This window comes from Pungitius pungitius, chromosome 11, assembly GCF_949316345.1.
Source record: "Pungitius pungitius chromosome 11, fPunPun2.1, whole genome shotgun sequence".
Classification (NCBI taxonomy): Eukaryota; Metazoa; Chordata; class Actinopteri; order Perciformes; family Gasterosteidae; genus Pungitius; species Pungitius pungitius.
Genome location: NC_084910.1, coordinates 7298398 through 7320848, shown reverse-complemented (window position 1 = coordinate 7320848; position 22451 = coordinate 7298398). Strand labels below are relative to the sequence as shown.

The following is a 22451-nucleotide window of genomic DNA, read 5'->3' as shown; positions in this document are numbered from 1 at the left end:
AATAATAAAGACTAGTGGGTTAGAATGAAAAAAGTAAATGGTAAAATTGTGCAGAATCAGTGTGAGTCAGCTTGACTCTAAAGGGGATTAGAAGGGCATTTATATTAGCCTATATGAAGGCCACATTCAAAAAGACACTAACAAAACAAAAGCTACCCCATCCCATTCATAAAAAATTATTCTTTTGGCAAACTCTTCCTCTAGAAAATGACCATGGGTGATTTCTGGCAATTAGCCTGGCAACCGAGAACTACAGTAACTTCTCATTCCTGTGGTGCGTATAGATACCGTACCGATCTTAGTACGGTTCATGGGGATGTCAAAAGTGAGGGGGACCTCGTCCATGCTGGTGATGTGGTCTGGCTGGATCTTGTTTTCAGTAATATTGTTCTTGCAGTACATGCGGAAGATGGCCAGCGTTTCTTCGTAATCCTTTGGCAGTTGCTGAGAGATGAAACCTTCTCATTATACGGAAGTACAAAGAAGGACCTCCTCGAAAGTCGCTGCTCTTATTATTGCTATTTCTGTTTCCTTGAGTCGAATGGAGACGCTTCTACCTGCTGTTCTCTGTTCAATAACCCATTGTTCAATTTTGTCCTAACTGTAGCCATCTCGCTTTGTTCCCTCAGAAACTCTGTTTGGTCTTCTTTACGTTCACCTTCTTGCTTTCTTCACTTCCGTAACATTGACTAATTTATTTTGAATTATTTCTTGGCTGCTCTATTCCCATGTTCTACTGCGTGACGGTCTTGAGTTTACAACATCGTAAGCATGCCTCTCAAGATGCCGTTTTTGGGGTCCTTAGACACACAAATGTACCGTAATATCTCCTCCCTTCAGGAACATGGTGTCACAGGCTCTTCTCTCGTCCTACCTTGAGGGACGCACTTATCGGGTAACCTGGAAAGGATCTGTGTCGGTACCTTGTCCTCTTACTACTAGATTTCTAGGGTTCCGTCTTGTGTCCCCTCCTATTCTTCCTCTAAGCCAACTCTCTCGGCTCTGTCATTCACTCGCTTGGTTTCTCCTATCACAGTTATGCTGATGACACCCAACTAATTCTCTCTTTCCCCCACTCAGACACGCAGGTGGCTGCACAGATCTCTGCCTGTCTGACTGACATCTCGCCCTGGATTTCCGCTCACCATCTGAAAAGCAACCCGGACCAGACTGAACTACTTCTCTTTCCGGAGAAAGACTCTCCTTCCCAGCAATTGACTGTTAACTTCGGCAACTCTGTGTTAACGCCGACGTTGACTGTTAGGAACCTCAGTGTGACACTGGACAGCTAACTCTCCCTGACTCCAAACATTACTGCGATAACACGATCCTGTAAATACACGCGCTACAACATCGGGAGAATACGTTCCCTTCTCACTTAGAAGGGGCCGCAGGCTCTTGTCATCTCTCCTAGCAGGTCTCCCTGATACCACCATTCGACCTCTGCAGCTCATCCAGAATGCAGCAACCCTAAATTCTTCGACACTATTCCACTCCTCCGCTCTCTTCACTGGCTACCAGTGGCTGCCCGCATCCAGTTCAAAACATTGGTGATCACGTACCTGTGAATGGATCAGGTCCAGTCTACTTCCAGGACATGGTCAAACCCTATATCCCAACTCGCACACTCTGCTCTGTATCTGCCAAGCTACTTTTTCCTCACTCACAGAGAGCAAAACACTCAACAAGATTACGACTCTTTGCTGTCCTGCTACTAAATGGTAGAACGAGCTCTGGGATGACATCAGGACCGCAGAGAACCTTAACATCTTCCGCCGCAAACTAAAGACACACCTCTTCAGACTTTACCTTGACTAAAACACTAACAAATTGTGAGAAACAGCGAGATCCCCCTTGTGGCACTGGCAGGCAATGGCAACTGAGTGGCACCGTGTGGCACCTCGTGGCACGTCAGTGGCAAAACAAGGCGAGCGAGTGGCAATTGCCAGTAACTCAGTGGCAAGTCCGGAGCGAGCGTCTCAACGGCACACAGAGTGGGCGGAGCCAAGTTTTCCTAGAAAACGGTCGTTGACATTAATACGTTTTATTTTTATATTTGTTTATTTGAGACAAGTGAGCGCTCGTTTTCTAGAGCAGAAAACTCCCTCCCTCCCTGCGGACCCCCCCCCCGCACACACACACAACACGCCGACCGCCGCCCCCCCGCGCGGACACGGAACAAGTCGACCTCCCCCCCTTCCCTCGCAGCGGACCCCCCCCACTCACACACACGGAACACGCCGACCACCCTCCCCGCGGACCCCTGCTGCAAATTGTAGCACTTAAATTGTACTTGTAATGGCACTTATCTATAACATGTTGTAAATTGGCTTTTTTGATAAAATTGCACTTTCTTGTTTCTTGTTCTTCTGAGTTTGTATCCCTGTGGTTGAAATACACCTATCAGGAATTCATATATAAGGTGCACTGATTTATAGGGCGAACAACCCATTTGAGAAAATTTAAGCATTTTAAATGCGCCTTATAGTCAGAAAAATACGGTAGTTTTTGGGCTAGTCTAAATTACAATACCATTTACAGATAACATTGTGGCTAAACGTATTTTCTCTCAACAGTGTGCCGTTTGTATGAACCCAGAGTATTTTCCTTCTCATCTAATAATCTGAACAGCAGGTCATTGAGGTAGGGTATACAAAGCGAGTTTTACCCGCCAGCATTTTCAAGCTTAGGGTATTATTCAAGCAAATCAAATCAAAACATTACAACATTATCTTTTTCTACGTTATCTTTGCAAATTGAGTGTCAGAAAACTATGCAAACCATATTCAACACAGAGACATGCTTAGAACATCTTACCTATGGCGTCGCCTTGTTCATGGACCATACTGGCCAGATCTTTCATGATTTGACTGACGTCCAGCATGTCCCTCTATGGAGAACAACATAGCAAATGTTAAGTTTATAAGGTAATAAACTAATAATTCAATACAATTCTTCCACTCAGTGACTGGGTGCCACTGGCATTGATTGGCTAAGAACACCTTCAAGATACAGAAAAATCCAAATCTTTTAACATTTGTGAAATGATAAAGAGGACAACTCAAAGTTGGTGCAGCAGCACAGGAGATAAATGACAACAAATAGGAAAGACACTGCATGTCTTAATAGCTTCTTTGTAATGTGCCACGATTACAACATATTAATGTATATTCAGCTGGTGGTCGGCACAATATTACTGCAAAATAAAGAGTAGATTTCTCTGAGTAACATAAGGGACTATTCTATGTAAAGGAAATTTAAAATAAAATTCCCCCCTACCCTGTCTAATTGACAAATTGTTGTGTTACTTCTGTCAGGGTACAGAGCAAACAAGTGAAGCTATGAATGACCACAGCTAGGCTTTAAATTTACTCCCGACTGTTTCAGCTCAAAGCAAAATGAAAGCTTATAAAACCTCTGTCTATCTCCTGCTCACAGGTCCCTCCGCTCTCCTCCATTATGTCTCTATGCAATCACAGCTGCATTTGTGTAGCCTAACCTACTGGGCCATCCATCACAGGTGGCAGAGATTGTTGTAGAAGCTGGCAGCCATGCTGGTACTTGAGGAAAAGACATTTATGTCCGGCCAAAATGGCCTCTGGAAAACCTTTTAATGAAAAATACTTCCTTCTTTGGGCAACCATAACATTTATTCTACCTGGCAAAGCACTGGTTAATTTATTTATTTCCATGAATTTAAATTCCGAATCAAGAATCAAGCAGCTACTGGAAAACAGCATTGGGCTTGCAACTCAGACGGGATATTTTTCTGTAATATTCCCATTTACAGCTTTACTAAATAAAAACTAAAGAAGTATCTCAGCACTCCACATCATATTGCTTTCGTTCCTGTGCGGACCTGATCGGGTGCAGGAATGGTAGTCCAGGAGGGAACTTTGATTTGACCCCATCATCCTAGGGATACTTGAACCCAAACTCCAGCAGCTCGCTGTGCCAGCCTTCACTGTCATTTGAACACTAACTTCCTGACAGACAGGACATAGCAGGTTAGGCTGGGAATTTATAATATATTGTGTTGTAGCGAGTCATCAAATTTGGTACAAAACTAGAGCTAGAAAACGTGTATTCCTCACAAACAAATATATGAATGCTTCACAATGTTCAAACATTAGAGTCTTTGTCACGGTTTGGTTCTCCTTCCTGTTTTATTTTGCAGTTTCATGTCTCTTGTGTCCCAGGGTAACTTCACTTCCTGCCTTGTCCTGTGATTGCCTGATTGTTTCCACCTGTGTCCAATGACCTGCACCTCCCTAATATATTTAAGCCCTGTGTGCCTGTTGTCCCTTGTCGCGTCATTGTCTATGTCAAGTCGTCGTTGGTGCACGTCCTTCTGCTTTGTTTGTGAATAAAGAGCACCTTTTGAACATCCTGCATTTGAGTCCTCCCTGCGCACCAGCAGCTACGAATTCTGACAGTCTTGCTACAATATGTACCAACCCGCTTGAAATGACTCCAAACACAATTTAAAAGAGTTATGAAATAAGATATGCCAATTAGTCCAAAGAATATGCACCCAGCAGTGCTTATCTACGTTTACATTAAGTATAATTTCTCTTGGACAAAACCTGCCAAAACCAGAGAAAACAACCACCAAACGAATCGTAAATGCCCCATACTTTTAATGATGTTTGAACAAAATGAAATTAAGCACCTGTTTCTGCAGTGCAATACAGCAACCCGCCATCTTGCATGACACAGCTTCTTGTGGCTTTGGAGTAATGTTAGGGGGCAAATTTCACAGGCAGACGTCATTCTCAAGCGTAACTAACGCTCTTCTCAGTGGCTAAGGAAGCTGTCTATCATTTCTGTGGGGGTTTACTCATATCCAATGGGATCAAACAATGTCAAAGAGTGGTTAAAAGGGGAAAATCTGCCTTGAGAGGCTGAGATAGACAAAAATCATGATTTTGACTGGTCCCGGCCTTCACTGTCCTAAAGTAGTAATCCTCACTATCAAGGAAAAGGATTACTGTCCACACACTATCACTCAGATGTGGTTTTAGCCTGCATCTCAATGTTTTATAGGACTTGGAGGGCTGGTAGCGATTTTTATTTCATGCAAATCTCAAAAGTTGAAGGTTTTTTTTCAACGTAATATAATTATTTATTTATTCACCAGTAACATATAAACTAATTTTTACATATCAGAATATTCACAGGGGTTGCCCTTCATCCCTACAGGGAGAAAATGTCCAGATCGACAAAGTAGTTACAGAGCTATTACACTTTTTATCATGTGTCTCATTGTTCCAATATGTTTTGAATAACAATATTTTCTCAAACCTTTCATTAAATTTCCTTCAGCAAATCTAGTTTTTCATCATAGGCAAGGAGAGTAGCTCCATAGCTAACCCTTACCTCACCTCACTGTGAGAGGTGCAAGGCAAACAAACCAAACCGTCATGTTCTGGGAACAATAATGAGTCACGGAACATGTTGCATTCACCAAAATGGCTGCGAGTCAAATTGTGCTGACGCTTATCTCTGCCAGTCCCCTGTCAATCCTGCCACTGTTGTTATTGTGTGCGACTGATGAAAAGAACATGCAGAAAAAAAACACTATAATGTCAGACTGTGATACAGATATCTGTTCCATCTGACACTAGAGCCGCTGCAGAGACAGCAAAAAAACAATTCAAGTTGAGGCTAAGATAACAAAAAAAAGAAATCCAAAGAAATAACCAAAACTAGTCTGCCGGCAGCAAATGATTGCCACCTTAGTCACTGGCGCTGTATGTCTTGTATTTCTCCAGTTGTTAGGACCTGTCAAATACCAGCTATTACGAACACTTGCGGGGGAGAATGCAGCTTGATGCAGAGCTTTGCAACTTGCAGATCCTCTGATAGAATTAAATTTTTTTCATGTCCATGTTACATAAGACTGTTATACTCATCCACTTATACAGTCCCTACATGAACATCCGCTGTGTGATTGAGTCTCAAAATTCATTTTTTTTTAATTAAATGACAAATTTGCTGATCACAGTTTGATACCTTACAAGGTATCAGCACAAGGAAGATGATTTTCGATTGGATACATGGCAGAGAGCAGCAGGAATTCGAGAAAGTGAAACATACAGTGCGCAATTCTGGCAGCAAGGGTTATATCAAGACTCAGAGGAACACAATTGTTTGTTTGTGAAGCTCTAGGAGTGAGACCGAGCACAAAAGGATGTATCTCAGGTGTAGACTGGTTTAGGAAGCACATCATTTGACTCCATCATGTCGATTGTTATTTGGCCGCGCTCTATATACACCCTCCCAAGGCACGTTAGTCATCATTTGCATCCAACTTGCCTGTCCCATTCCGTTGGCCCCTGGGAACGCGGTCAAGGTATGCAGTCCCCCAGGAGCCCATTTGGAGGACACATCGGATCTATCCTTTGCGTCCCAGCATGTCCCATAATGCATTGCGGGTCGACAAGGATTTAATTTATTCAGGACTGAGGCGGGTGATCGGACAGCGCAAAAGAGTTCACTTTGAAATCCCGGCTGCTACATGTGCCATGTCAAAGTGTCCCTGAGCAAGACACCTAACCCCTAATTGCTCCCCAGGCAAAATGTAATGCATGGGTAAAAGCCTCAGCTAAATGACATGTAATGTAATATAATTCACTAGAATATCTACTGATATAAATGTTATAATAGAATATCATTACATCTTAGTTCATGAAATCGAAAGTTACGTGACGTTGGAAACCGTTGAGCTTTTAAATACATAAAACTGCTCTTATTTATAACGACAACTCCGTGGACACAGGAGGAAACAATTAGGCACACGGCAGACACCCACAGAAGAAAACACCAGGGCAGGAAGTAAAGTTAACCCAGGAGCACGAGAGGCAAGAAACTACAAAGTAAAACAGGAAACGACCCCACACTGTGACAGCAGCAATAGATACAGGAGTTCCAGCTATTACATGCTAAAGAGACATGTGTGCAAACTACATTTAGCAAATATTTTCTTTTATGCTGAATAAATAAATGCCATACTCGCATGGCCTCCATTAGTGAACCAGGAGAGACCCAAATCCGCCTTCAACTCCACCTCCAACCTGCTGTCAGAGCTTCGCAGGGAGGAGAAAAGCTTTGCTCTCCCCAGTGAGCACCAACACTGACGCCACACTGCTGGACAGCATATTGCTGGAGCTGCTGGAGGAGATGCAGGCACTGGAGAACCAGAACCAGGTACCACCAACATATATATTGCTATATTGTGTTGAACTTTCATTGGAGCTTATATTAGTCCTTCTCATTATGTATGAATTTGAAAGTTTGCTTCATAACCACTAATACCAACAGACAGGTATTTAAAATTAATTTTGGCAAGTGCCATTTGTTATGTGTGTGTTACTGTTTTCTATTCTGTCACATACTTGTGCTGTATTCCATTCTTATGATGGTTAAGTCGGGAGTCCACTGAGAATTTAGTAAAACAGCTGGAGGCCAAACCAATCAGCAAACTGTGGAGAGCATTTGGACGATATCTGCTTGTTTGTTGCTGGATGATCTTCATATTCAATTAAGATATGAGCTACATCCTGTCAATGCCTTCTTCTCCCTTTCATTCTGTTCAAAATCATATTTATTGAATAAAGTCAAAGGAATTAAACAAATTGTAACTGAAAAACCACAATGACAGCTCAGGGTTCATGTTCAAGTATATAAATGATCACGCACAACACATTGTAACCTTGGCAGAGATTAAAAGAAACAGTTATATGAAGATATGGATGAAATACATTAATCTGCTTTTCTCTCCAATGCCCTATTGGCATTGTCCCTGATAAGTGTGCTTAATGCTGATATAACATTCTCCCCACATCTCTCACCTAAGCCCAAAGGCATCGGGCAACAGGGCACAGTGTCACTGGCACAGCAGAAAATAAATTTAGCAGCAGTTAAGCAGATTTAAGACTTGCATGCAGACTTACTGGTGAGAGAAGGGAGGAAAAAACACGATGACATGTTTCTACCACTGAGAATCTCTTTTACCTTCATCCAATAAACGGTATACGTGTGTATATATGTAAATCATGTTTCCTCATTGGCGGTGGTCCAAGGACCTAACGCCTCTGAATAAGGATAACGTGATGCCAGCAACAGGGCCTGAAGGGCAGCGATGGGACCGAGTTGCAGATATTAGAGACTGTGTGCCGAGGCCCAACCTGCTTCCTCCTCTGTGGTTTAGAAATGACAAGGATCGAGGCGACAAATGACATTTACTCGTGTAACTATTAGCAAAAAGCTTTGTGCACTTCTACTTTTTGCTACACGTGGTGGGCCTGAGGGTCTTTGGTCCATCTGTTGACAAGTTCGACTATGCCCAAACATAGTTTGTCCATGCTAGCAAGACGACATCATTTGTGTGTGCCTCCTAGAACCGTTGCAAACTGTCAAAAACCTTTGACAGTTTCACAAAATAACAAAAGGTTTAGACACAAACACTGAAGAGTAGGATCCTGATTTGGGTTTAAAGAAGCATTCTTATTCTTTGTTTCATTCTGTATGTAGTTTCCCAGTGATGGCCCTTTTGTATTCAAATCTAAATAATAACGTTTGTCAGTACGTTTTATTTCGGTCAAAATTCTATTTTAAAAACATTTTCCAGGTGGCCTGATGTCCATTTCTTGATTAACAGATATTCTCAAGAACACAACTTGCAGATGTGAGAGGTACAGCTGGGTTGAGAACAGGCAGGGTTTGTAACACAAACAGAAGGCAAAAGTCCAAAAGGGGTAGGCAGAGACAAAATCTAAATAGCAAAACCAGATTGTACGTTCAATACTTGACAAATAGTACAAGACGAACACATAACACACAGCACGCCACCTAAGTAAACAAGGGGAGGTGAGTCAACTAAGAAAAAATTGGACACAATCGGGAAGGGGTAGCTGCAATCAGCATACTGGGAAGACATGACGGCAGGGACGTCAAGACACCTGAGACATGGTGAGTGATGAAAACTAAGGTCTTTTCTCTCTGTTTCTGTAGAAACTTTAACACTATCAGACAGACATTTTGGGGCACTGAATATCACTGCCTTCAAGGCCACCAGAAAAAGAAAAAAGTAAATTTGATTATGTTTTTCACTTAATTTTTTCACTATAATATTTTAATTCAAATGTATTTCAAATCCAGTCCTTAAAAACGTTTACACATGAAATATAAGATATTGCTTTTCCATAATTAAAACTAAATTATTGTACGGTGTGGGTGCGTGGGTGAAGACACTGCACGGGACCGCAGGGTGGTGGGTTTTAACAAATGCTTTATTTCTCCGGTTTTCGCACACGATTTCTCGCTCGGTCGGACCGCCCGTCTCCCTCGCTCGCCCCCGCCTCACTGTTAAGTAGGGGAGAGCACACACGTCATTATCCCCAGGTGATTGTTATTATTTTCACCTGGCACTTTTCCCTGAGCCACTCCCCCTCTCTCCCACCTGCAGCCGAGCTGAAACCACGCCCGCCACCACATACCCCCACCGCCCGACTTAGGCCGGGGAGCCGTCCGGCCTAGCTTACTCCCCCCCCCCCCTCCCTCCAGAGGGCGGGAGAGGAAGTCCGCCACGACCATCTGCGTCCCCGGCCTATGGACCACCTTGAAGTTAAACGGCTGCATGGCCAGATACCACCGAGTGATCCGGGCGTTAGTATCCTTCATGCGGTGGAGCCATTGGAGCGGGGCGTGGTCCGAACAGAGGGTGAATGAGCGTCCCAGGAGGTAGTAGCGCAGGGAGCCCACCGCCCACCGGATGGCCAGGCACTCCTTCTCCACCGTGCTGTACCTGGCCTCCCTCTCCGATAGCTTCCGGCTGATGTAGACCACGGGGCGGTCGACCCCCTCCACCTCCTGGGACAAAACGGCCCCCAGCCCTCTGTCCGACGCGTCGGTCTGCAGAACAAACGGGAGAGAAAAGTTAGGTGTGTGGAGGAGCGGCTCCCCACAGAGAGTCTGTTTTACCTTCTCAAACGCCCGCTGGCACTGCTCCGACCACTGGACCGGATCTGACGCACCTTTCCAGGTCAGGTCGGTCAAGGGGCTGGTGAGGTCCGCGAAACCGGCGATGAACCGTCTGTAGTAACCTGCCAGCCCCAAAAACCACCTCACCTCCTTTTTCGTCTTGGGGCGCGGGCAGGCTGCAATTGCCGCTGTCTTGTCCACCTGAGGACGCACCTGCCCCCCCCCCAAGTGGTACCCCAAATACCGTACCTCCCTCCGTCCAACTGCACACTTCCCCGGGTTGGCGGTGAGCCCGGCCCGCCTCAGCGACCCCAGCACCGCGTCCACCCGCCGCACATGCTCCGCCCAGGTGGTGCTGTGGATAATAACATCATCCAGGTATGCGGCCGCATATGCGGCGTGCGGGCGCAGCACCTTGTCCATGAGCCGCTGAAATGTGGCCGGAGCACGGTAAATTGGTACAAACCATACGGAGTGGAGAAAGCAGTTTTCTCTTTGGACTCTGACGGCCGGTGGAATCTGCCAGTAGCCCTTAGTTAAATCCAGGGTCGTAAAGAAACGTGCAGTGCCCAGCCGGTCCAGGAGTTCGTCGACCCGGGGCATTGGGTAGGCGTCGAATCGTGACACGTCATTCACCTTGCGGTAGTCCACGCAGAACCGCACAGTCCCATCCTTCTTGGCCACCAGGACGATGGGGCTGCACCAGGCACTGTTGGACTCTTCTATTACTCCCATCTCCAACATAGCTGCTAATTCCTCCCGGACCACTTTTCGTTTGTGTTCGGGTAGTCTACAGGGTCGTGACCTTACCGTCACCCCCGGGGGAGTCTCGATTCGGTGCGTTATCAGGTCGGTCCGGCCTGGCCGGGGGGAGAACACATCAGCAAACCGCTTCTGCAACTGGGCAATGTCTGCTCTCTGGTCCTCAGAGAGACGACCCTCACACGGGAGCGGGGTGGGATTAGCCGCTTTTGGCACCTCCGGCCCCAGGTCCTCTCTTTCAGATACTGTGGAAATCAGAGAAACAGACTCCACCTCCCTCCAGGCTTTCAGGAGGTTGAGGTGGTATATTTGTGTAGCACCGCCCCTGTCAGACCGCACCACCTCATAATCAACATCCCCCACCCGGCGTGTGACCTCGAAGGGCCCTTGCCACTTAGCCAGGAGTTTTGAGTTGGAAGAAGGAAGTAATACAAGTACCTTTTCTACCGGTGTGAATTCTCGCAGCTTGGCTCCTCTGTTGTACAGCCGTTGTTGTTGTTCCTGGGCCTGGAGCAAATTCTCTCGTGACATCCTCCCCAGTGTGTGGAGCTTTGCTCGCAGTTCCAGGACGTACTGGATCTCGTTTTTTCCGGGGCTCGGACCTTCCTCCCAGCTTTCTTTAATAAGGTCCAGCACCCCTCTTGGTGATCGGCCAAACAGAAGCTCAAAGGGAGAAAATCCCGTGGAGGCCTGGGGGACCTCCCGGACTGCAAACAACAGAGGGTCAAGCCATTTGTCCCAATTACGTTCATCGTCGCTAATAAATTTACGAATCATGGACTTCAGCGTCCTGTTCATCCGCTCCACCAACCCGTCAGTCTGGGGATGGTAAACGCTTGTGCGGACGGACTTAATGCCCAGTAACCCGTAAAGTTCTCCCAGTGTACGCGACATGAACGAGGTGCCTTGGTCTGTTAGAATCTCTTTCGGGATTCCAACCCGGGAGATGACCTGAAACAGAGCCTGCGCGACGCTCTTTGCAGAGATATTGCACAACGGCACTGCCTCCGGATACCGGGTTGCGTAATCCATGAGGACTAACACAAAGCGGTATCCGCGTGCGCTCCGGTGAAATGGCCCGATTAGATCCATGCCGATGCGCTCGAATGGGACCTCCACCAACGGTAGAGGCCGCAGCGGGGCACGCGGGATGGCTGGTGAATTGACTAACTGACACTCCGGGCAGGACGCACACCAGCGGCGCGCGTCCGCCCGGATGCCTGGCCAATAAAATCGGGCCATTATCCGGTCTAGTGTTTTCCCGTATCCCATGTGACCCGCCATCGGATTATAATGAGCCGCCTGGAAAATCATTTCCCGGCGGCTTTTCGGTACCAGCAACTGTGTGTTTTCCTGCCCCGTTCGAGTGTCACAACTCACTCTATACAGTCTGTCCCTAATCAATGAGAAGTGCGGGTACGACTGTGCTGCGTCAGGGCGCACCAAATGACCATCAATTCTTATCACCTGGTCGTAGGCTGAGCGTAGAGTATCGTCACGAGACTGCTCGAGTGGAAAATCCTCCATGGAGCGGAACTCGGGAACCGCCGACGTCTCCAGCGGAGGCACCGCCGGTTCTCCCTCTCCCCCGGCGGCGTCGGACGACCTCGCGTCACCGCTGAGCACCGCACACATACCGCATGTCCCTGTCGGTCGTGAACGCACCCCCGCCGCCTGCCCCATTAGCGTGTTAAATCCCTCCCAATCCGTTCCCAAGATTACGGGGTGCGTCAGGTGGGAGCTAACCGCAACCTTTATCCTATATTTTTTCCCCCTGAACCTAAGTTCAACGGCCACAATAAGATACTCGTGAATGTCCCCGTGCACACACCTAATTTTCACCCGCGACGCCTCCATCAATGCCCCGGGCCGAACCAGGCTCTGGTGTATCATGGATTGCGAGCAGCCCGAATCCACCATCGCCTGGCGGGTACCCGCCTGGATTCTTACCGGAACGCGGTACGTCGCTCCCGGGCCGGGGGAGGGTAACCCGGATCACCTGCCCCACCTCCATCAGCGGGCATTCCCTCCGCAGATGGCCGGGCTGCCCGCACTTCCAGCACTCCTGCCCTGGCGTTTGAGAAACTCCGGGTGGGTCGGGAAGAGTGCCGGGGCTTGCTGCGGTCGGGGGGTCCCGGTGGCGGATCATCGGCTCCCGCCGTGGGGCTGGTCGGGGTCGCCCTGTGGTCGGCTGCTGGCCCCATCCCCGTGGCGCGGCTGTTTCCGGGGTCGAGGGTGGCGCGCCCTCCCGGCCGTCGCGCCCGCTGGGGTGCACCGCCAGGTGGTCCTCGGCCAGGGTGGTGGCTGCCTCCAGCGTTGGTGGCCGGTGGTACCGGACCCACGCCGCTGTTCGGGCCGGGAGCCCCTCCATAAACTGCTCCAGTACCACCTTTTCCAATACCTCCGACGCTGTTCCCACCCCGTTCGGCAGGAGCCACCTGGCGGCTGCGTCCCGGAGCCGCTGCCCGTAGGCGAACGGCCGGTCCTCCGGTCCCAGCCTGGCACCCCGGAATCGCCGCCGGTGGTCCTCCGGCAGAAGCCCCAGCCGGTCCACCACTGCCTTCCTCACTGCCGGGTAGTCCCGCCGGGCCGCTGGAGGTAGCCCCATGGCGGCCGTCTGCGCCTCCCCGATCAGCAGTGGGAGCAGCCTCACGGCCCATTCCCCCACCGGCCATCCGCACGCCTCCGCCGTCGCCTCCAGGAACGACTGGGCGTCGTCCTCCGCTGTCATTCGGTGGAGGGTCGGGCTCGCCAGTGTCGTCGGCCCCGGTGGTGGTGGTGCGAGTCCGGACCGCGCCGCCAGCTGTTCTAGTGCGTGGGCCTGTCTCCCCACCTGGGCCTGGAGCATCCCCATGAACTGGCGGTTCGCCTCCGCCTGTTCTCTTTGGATCCCCGCCAGCTCCCCGATCATCTGCGCCAGCGCGACTGCTGGCTGGACCGGCATCCCCTGCTGCCCTTCGTCCGTCATCCTTCTGCCGAGTTGGGCGCCACTGTACGGTGTGGGTGCGTGGGTGAAGACACTGCACGGGACCGCAGGGTGGTGGGTTTTAACAAATGCTTTATTTCTCCGGTTTTCGCACACGATTTCTCGCTCGGTCGGACCGTCCGTCTCCCTCGCTCGCCCCCGCCTCACTGTTAAGTAGGGGAGAGCACACACGTCATTATCCCCAGGTGATTGTTATTATTTTCACCTGGCACTGTTCCCTGAGCCACTCCCCCTCTCTCCCACCTGCAGCCGAGCTGAAACCACGCCCGCCACCACAATTATATTTCACTGAACACAAATACTTTTTCCTTCCAATTTCAGCAACGTGTCTTGGTTGTTTAATTGTAATAATATAAAAATATATTAGGAGTGATCTTATTGTCGGAATACTTCTATATACCTGCAGTTATTTTCTATGTTTACTTTTTCAGTATTGATGAACATGAACTTCACTCATCAGTAAAACCCTTGGTCTGTTTTATTATACTGAAGTAGATAATCAACTTCAACTCAATCATTATTTTCATTATCTCGAGGGAGCCAGAAAGCAGTACGTTATCGGCCATTATCGCTTGATGATTAAAAATACATAGTTTGTTTTTGATTGCCGGGGTTAATATCCTTTTGCTAATGAACCACTATATTTCCAATCCTTTCTGCTGAGGGTGTAAAAGTTGTAGTGTTTGTCTACTTGGATGATTAATATGGGGTGTTTTCCGCTTTACCTGTTTTCACTCAAGGGTAAACTCTGTGGATGAATTGAGCATGAGCATGCCTCGGTAGGACAGATGCACTTTGCTATGGGGCTTTTTTTTCTTTTTCTAGGTGTTGTGTACAGATTCCCCTTGAAAACTGTCCTTTTTTAAACTCAATTCTGATGAAATTATCTCCTGTGCCAAAGCTTTTACATGTATGTATGTATGTATGTATGTGTGTGTATAAATACATTATAATAATATATACATACAGCAGGTGAAAAAACTTCATTTCTGAACTTCTTTATTTTGGTTTCTTTGTATGTATTACTTGGGTTGTTACCAACATTTGGAAAAGCACTGGAAAAAATGGGAAATGTAAGGCGGGCCGCCGCCCCCTCCTTTGGAAATATATTTACTGAGAAAATGGTGACGTGTTCAATACTTATTTCACCCGCGGTGTATATATACTGTATATAGAGATGTGCAGCTGGGACAGTCTAAAAGGTAATTGCAATGGGCAAAAGTGCAGGAGAAGCTGGATACTACTATGCTAAATTTTTATTTTTACAGTATGTGGGATACTATATAATAGGACAATAAATCCAAAATAAAATTTAAAAAAGGAAGCTGAAAGGATTATTTTTGTAAAAGAACAACAAAACATGATCACTCACACAGAATCATCACTTTATTTCTAATCCAGGTATCTGTCCTGGGATGTTAACTAAAAATACCTAGTTAAATTCGGACTGCGTTATCGATTCAGTGGAATCAGCCCGCAGACAGCACACTTTTATTATGGTATTCATTTTTTTATTTATGAAAGTCAATTAATTAAATATGGCACTCACACAATTTACTTTTAGCTTATTATGTATTGTTGCCCTGCTGTTTCATGGACCCTGTCTGAATTAACCTGATGATTGAAGTCAGGCTATCTCTCTATCTCTATTTCTCAAAGGCTGATCCGCACTCTAACAATATTGGTGATTCGAATCACACTTCAGTAATCAGTATGATTGCAATCCTACGTCAAAGGTGTGAAGTGTTGATCAAAACCATCATTTTCTAACAGTACAACGGCAAAAAACTCAAAGCAGTCTTTTTTGATCATTAACAAACATGAACAATTCAAAACCATGGTGTATATTGGATTTAATTTCTGTCATTGTAATTGAATGTATTGTACATCTTTTACATTGTTCATTCTGTACACATTACATCCATCACTGTCTGTCCATCCCGGGAGAGGGATCCTCCTCTCCCATTCTCCCCAAAGGTTCTTCCCTTTTCTTCGTCCCCAAGGGTTTTTCATTTTTTGTGGAGTTTTTTCTGTGCCAAAGTGAGGATTTTAGGACAGGGGATGTTGCATGTGTACAGACTGTAGGGGCCTCTGAAGCAAATTTGTGATTTTAGGCTGTACAGATGTGAGGTATTTTATACTTTTATACTTTTGTTTTATGCTTTTATCTGATGTATTAACATTCTGCGAGCCAAGCAATAGATAACTATGTACTCAGCTAATGGTTAACGATATAAACATTGACTTTTATATGCATACACTCCGAGATCCAGAGAAGTGGGAAACTACTGGGAGGGTTAGAGGGTTCACGGAGGCAAGTGCATTCACGCGTGACGTGTTGATATCTGTACACACAGGGATGAGGAATCTCAAGGTCACACACACACACACTCCCAACTGAACAGAAAAACTCTCAATAAATGAACAGAAAAACTCTCAATAACCAGTTGCTCAACAGTATCGCCGTCGGAGGGACGAGCCAGTGTGGGTGGAGAATACCCAGTGCTCCAACCAGGCCGCATACAGCTAGAAAACGCTCTGCCTGCAGCTTTTGCTTCAACCAATGGAGCTCCATACGAGCCAACCATGAAAAGGCCATGCGCACTCTGTCTAAGCGCCTTTTTCTGAATATTCATACACTAGGTTGGATATTCATTCTTAGGACCGTGCACGTTTAACTGCCGGGATTCATTGCTCTTGTTAAGCTTGAAATAAAGCGACCCATTCTTTTACACTTTATCCGTTCTCCAAGTCACATTATTAAGTCCTAGAATTGACAGCACAACACAAAACAAAATTCATTGAATAATTACGGCCTAGAGAGAACCTCACTGACAGTACGCGCCATGACAGACCAGCTAATGGCAGAATTTATCACACATCCTGGTCTCTCAAAAATGAATCTGTGAACACTTTACACCTTTTTTTCCTGAGAGGCCTGCGCTGATAACGATGACAGACATTTTTCTGTCTTGGTCCTTTCGGAGAGGATCGACGAAGAGAAGTGAGGCGTGTCAGGACTTACATCAAACACTACTGGAGTGTTATGAAGAGATGACGGGGGAGCCGGTATTTGTGGACGACAGGTGAAAGCTAGGAGGCCGGTATGTAGATGTAAAACACACGGTCAGATACCATCTCTATCCCCAAAGGGACAACGTCAAGCCCCCACAGCACCTGGCTCAGTGCTGATGATGACTTCCATCCATACTCTGAGCAGCAAACATCTGAATGGCCAATCTTGGCGGACGCACTGAAATTAAGCTGTCATTTCTGCTGCTGCGCTTTTAGCGCGTGTCACTCTGTTAGGAAAGATTGATGTTTTTTTTCTTCTGTTCCTATTCAACTCCTGCTGAGATTAGCCGATGTGAAAGTTGATAAAGTTCAGACAGCATGGAGATGGCTCAAGGATATATCTTCATTATGCTGTGAAGTGTTATCAGTGTAATATCATTGGTCGTCAACACCCTGGATGAGGGAAGCTAGAACGTACTGGCTTGTCAAAAAACAGACTGCAGCGCCATGTGTCTTCTATCCGTTTTGAGATGGTGCTGGATCGCAAAGTTGTTTTGTTGAAATCACAATAGCTGTGTCTCATTTTGTCGGCTGCTTTCTCCAGAGGCTGCTCATCATTCGTTGACCCCATGCATCACTCTGCCTGTGACTCGGCTGTCCCATTTCTTTAACTCTTCTGAATTCGGTTGACAAACGCAGCCCTGCAGGCAGATTTGGAGGACACATTTGATGTATCCTTTGCGGCCTGGCAAATCCCACATTGATTGAAGGCCAGTGAAGATATTATTTATACAGGATGGAGACAGGTAAGCCAACAGCGGGGGAAGCGGGAGTTAACTTTTAAATTTAAGTACTAGAATTCACTCATATCTACCAATAGCCAAGGCCAGAGAGCCAGGAGAAGGCTCAGCGACACTAATTGTTTCTGTCTGAGAGGCTGTTGTTTGATCCTGTTATTAAAAAGTCCTTTTTTTGTTTCACGCCTAATGCCTCCGAGCCTCTTGTTTTAGGCCTGAATTGGGCCTCCCTCCCCCCGGGTTGCCACACCGGGCATTGTTGTGCATCAGGGGGAACCCAAGACCTACTGCACCAGAATAGGGTCTGACCATGGGTTTACGGATGTCATCCCAATACCTAAACGCAGTCAGACTTCCGTTGTTCAACCAGTAGAGGTCTGTGCGTCTATCCATGGATAAGCCTCCCCAGACAATCACTGACCCACTACCAAACCGCTTATGTTCTCCTTCTCCAGACCCTTTCATGTCCACCATGGGTGCTCAGGGTAAACCTGCTCTTATCTGTGAAAAGCACAGGTCGCCAGTGATGGACAGGCAATTATGGTGTTTTCAAGCAAATGCCACTTGAGGCACACTACAGGACATCGCACATTGAGGCCAACCCCCTCATGAAGTCCCAGGACATTCATACCGAGGACATTATGCTTGTAGGGACAGTATGCTCATTCATACTGAGGACATTTATATATACAGTGGGGAAAATAAGTATTTGAACCCCTGCCGATTTTGCAAGTTTGGCCACTTGCAAAGAAATGTGTGATCTATAATTATAATGGTAGGTGTATTTTAACAGTATATCATCAACAGGAGCAGAATGTCAACAAAAAAATCCAGAAAACTGCATTTTATAACATTCATGACTTTATTTGCATGTGATGCAGAAAATACAGAAAAAGTATTTGAACCCCCAAGCAAATAGTAAGAATTCTGGCTCCCAATGACCAGTTATTTGCCCAAGAAGCACACAGATTAGTCCTCATTAAGCAAGGCACACCTGATCTCAATAGGTGATGTTTATAAAAGAAACCTTTCCAAAGAATCAGACATACACCCTCAACCTCACCATCAGGGGCAAGACCAAAAAGTCAGAGACAAAATCGTAGACCTGCACAAGAATGGAATGAGTTACATAAGCATCGGAAAGCAGCTTGGTGAGAGCCACTCAATGGTTGGTATATTTATTAGCAAATGGAATCAACGGTCAATCGCCTTCGGTCTGGGGCTCCACATAAGATCTCGTCTTGTGCAGTATTTGGGATCATCAGAAAGGTGCGGAATAACCCCAGATCTACATGGGGAAACTATTGGAAACACATTGCTCGAGAAGGCGCATGTACAGGGCCGTTTGAAATTTGCCAATGAGCACCTCAATGATTCCAAGGAGGATTGGGAGAACGTGATATGGTCAGATGAGACCAAAATCAAGCTCTTTGGCATAAACTCAACTCGCCGCGTTTGGATGGGGAAGCTTGCTGAGTATGATCCCAAAAATACCATCCCCACCGTCAAGCATGGCAGTGGAAACATCATTCTTTGGGGCTGTTTCTCTGCTGAAGGTACAGGATGACTCCACTGCATCCAGGGGACTATGGATGGGGCCATGTATCGTGCAATCTTGGGCGAAAACCTCCTTCACTCAGCCAGGAAGATAAAAATGCGTCGAGGGTGGGTTTTCCAGCACGACAATGACCCAAAACATACGGCCAAGGAAACAAAAGAGTTAGGCACATTAAGGTCATGACCTTAGTCCGAGTGGTCTTCGGACCTTAGTCCCATAGAAAATCTGTGGAGGGAGCTGAAACTTTGCGTTACCAAGCGACAGCCAAACAAACTGAAGGATTTGAAGAGGATCTGCAAAGGGGAGTGGACCAAAATCCCTCCTGGGTTGTGTATAAACCTGGTGACCAACTACAAGAAACGTCTGACGTCTGTGCTTTTCAACAAGGGTTACTCCCCCAAGTTTTATGTTTTGTTTGGGGGTTCAAATACTTATTTTCTGCATCAAATGCAAATAAAGTCATAAATGTTATGAACATTTTTTGTTGATATTCTGTTTCTCACTGTTAAAATACACCATTATAATTATACATCACACATTTCTTTTCAAGTGGCCAAACTTGCGAAATCGGCAGGGATTCAAATACTTATTTTCCCCACTGTGTATATATATATATATATACTACACATGAATGAACAGAATATTGTGGTCTCTATTGCTGGCTTTGAAAGTTATGTGTGGAAAAAATTAAGATTCCATACACACTCTACCCAAGTAAAGGAACAAACAAGTTATGTAATCACCTTAGTAATTGGGTAGCATTTAATATCTTGCAGCAGCATTGGTACTGTGACAAAATACTAATAAGCTTTTGGAGGTGGGAGAAGAAGACGGAGCCGGACTGAGTTTCTAGTTACTTACTTGACGTGGTGGCCTCCTGGGAGGCAACATTGGAAGAAAACAAATGCCTTGTTTGTTTTTTCTTTTTTTTTTCTCAGGCATATTCCATCTCGAATATCAGACCTGTTAAAGGTAAATAGCTAGGGTCTCTTATTTGTAGTGCATAAAACCGTAGGCCATACACATGAAAACACAGGTTCTCATTTCCCATTTGACACAAGGTGCAATCAGCTTCACGGCCCCCGGGGGCCATCGGCACACAGGCTTATAATCACAAGGTTGTTGGTTTGGATTTTGTTGGCTGGCTGGGAATACACGAGTGTGAAAGGAGCCTTTGAATCATCGAACCGGGAAAAGAAGAGTTAGATTTTTCCTGCAGCCGTCCTGAGGAGTCACTTTTGACTTGGCCGGGGAAATCTCTATTTCGCGAAATATATCACTATTCACATCTTCACTTTGTAATTGTAGGCCTTACTCTTTGTTTAGTTATTAAATACTTTTTGATTTTTAAAACCCGAGCTAGTTGACTTTTGATTCACCGTACCCTGCCTGGACGAGTACAAAGGGAAGCTGGTCTCCCCTTCGGCCTTCAGAACCCAACAAAAGTGAGTGTGCAACATGTGTGAAATACATACCTCCAGACGTTCAAAATTGTATTTCTAGTCCCACTCCAGAAAATTATGAAGAATAACAAGAGCGACCACGAGCAGTGGTGTCCTTCCAAAAAGACCGAACCTCGGTACATTCTCTCCTCCAACACCCGTTTGAAAGAAGAACTTTGCCGGGGAAACTAGAGGTAAAACAACTGGACCCCGATCAGCCTGACCTCACAATCAGATAACGGACTGGCGTTAAAGGGAAACCGCACATACGAAGCTCCTGTACAGACTGCTACACCGGGATGTTTAGCTAACTAGTTAGCTAAGTGCTAACGTTGTGTTTAGCTTCCCATGCTCACTTTTAAATCAACGGGGACAGAATCCAGCAGGGACAGAAGGAAATGAAGCACTTGTTTGGAAAAGTTATCGATAGAAAACACCAGGACGCACACGGATTACGCCACTACAGTAATTGCTAGTATACATGCGCACCGTGAAACAACATGCGGGCTTGACTGTGTATTTGGAACACGCCGCCGTGTTAAAATAAACATCTTTACCCTGCTGCGAGACACACAGGACTGCGGTGAGGACACACAACCAGGACATGGATGTAAACAGGGACATGTGAAGTTTTATGGGGCTTTTGAGTTGGTCTTTTTCTCAACACATATAAATATACTGTATATATACAGTATATGCACATAGAACATGTCATTATTATTTGATTGTAGATTGAGTTTTCAAAACTTTGTGATTTTTTCACTGGGTTTCATTGACAAAAATTTATAAATATAGAAAATTAACAAACTTGTATATGTATTGACTTTTTTCTGAATCCAGATAAAGTTCTGCAAGCTTTCTCACAATGTTAGGCATCGAAAAGTTTATTTTTATACGGTCATATTGCTCATACCAAGTCAAACTTTGAAAATCAAAGAATTTCTGTAAGGTAACGACAACCATAAACACACAGCCAGCCTCAAGTGGCCTGTTTATGTGGCAGCATTTCTCAGCTGCCACTCCTTGTCCTCGGTTGCTCTGGCCTGTGCCTTGGATCGTCATCTTGATCATCATAACCAGCAAAAATTGTTCTGACGGTGGAAACTGTCCTTTACAGTTTTTTTGGAGTTTGGTGGAATTACAGACAACATGGTCTGAAGAAAGGCTTTTAATCACCAGCAGCTCCTGGGAAGCCTCTCAATGGGTAAACATGGGACACTACAGTTGTTCTACTTACTGGTTGTGCTTGACAGCTGTATGATCCCTGTACGATGAATTCAGGTTAATAAAAGTATGAATATAAAGCTAATACAGATGTCAGTTTTCTTACTTCAATCTGCAGTAGGGCCTCCTCTCTGTGGTGGAGCACCTCTACGTCCTCCTCGCTGATCTCAGACAGGAAAGCCTGAGCCACATCCTCTGAGCCTACTGCTTCTCCAAACAGCGGACCCTCCTCCATCTGCTCAGCGAACGAGGTCTGAGGACTCTAGGACACACACAAATTAAAACTAGATTATATACTGTGGAAAGTTTGCATCGCTGCTGGTTCGATGAGGAATATTCAAGTGTGTGTATTATACTTAGCATAAAGTAGAGCTGTCAACATTAATGCATTAATCTATGTGATTAATGTGGCCGAGATTGATGCACCAATTTTTTTTAAATGATATTAATGCTTCTTTGTTTACTTCCGTTTTGCGTTGACCCCCGACACAAAACTCGACATGCTCGGAATTAGCTCGGAGAGACTTTGGAGGACGGAGAGAGCCACCACAGTGCCTTGTGAGCGGCTGTTCTCACTCTCAGGTCATATTGGCAGAAGAAGAGAGCAGCATTGGCTCCAGAAAACATGAAGTGCCTCAGCAATTGGTTGAAAGTGAAAGATGTTTAGGAACAATTTGGCTGAA

General features: G+C 46.0%; 1 protein-coding gene across 7 annotated transcripts in view; it reads right to left on the bottom strand.

The window, feature by feature from the left end:
* The window catches only part of tsnare1 (T-SNARE Domain Containing 1), a 161088-nt gene that overhangs the window by 78519 nt on the left and 60118 nt on the right, over window positions 1-22451 (bottom strand). For 6 of the 7 annotated variants that reach the window (XR_009957046.1, XR_009957045.1, XR_009957047.1 and 3 more), the window contains exons 8-9: window positions 21875-22030; window positions 2818-2890 (exon numbers count right to left, since the gene is read on the bottom strand). Coding sequence is in view for 3 of the 7 variants with exons in the window: in XM_062565319.1 (XP_062421303.1) it covers window positions 2818-2890; window positions 21875-22030 (229 nt within the window). In the remaining 4 variants the exon portion in view is untranslated. The remainder of the gene's footprint in view (window positions 1-2817; window positions 2891-21874; window positions 22031-22451) is intronic. The other variant, XR_005114474.2, reaches the window with a different exon arrangement.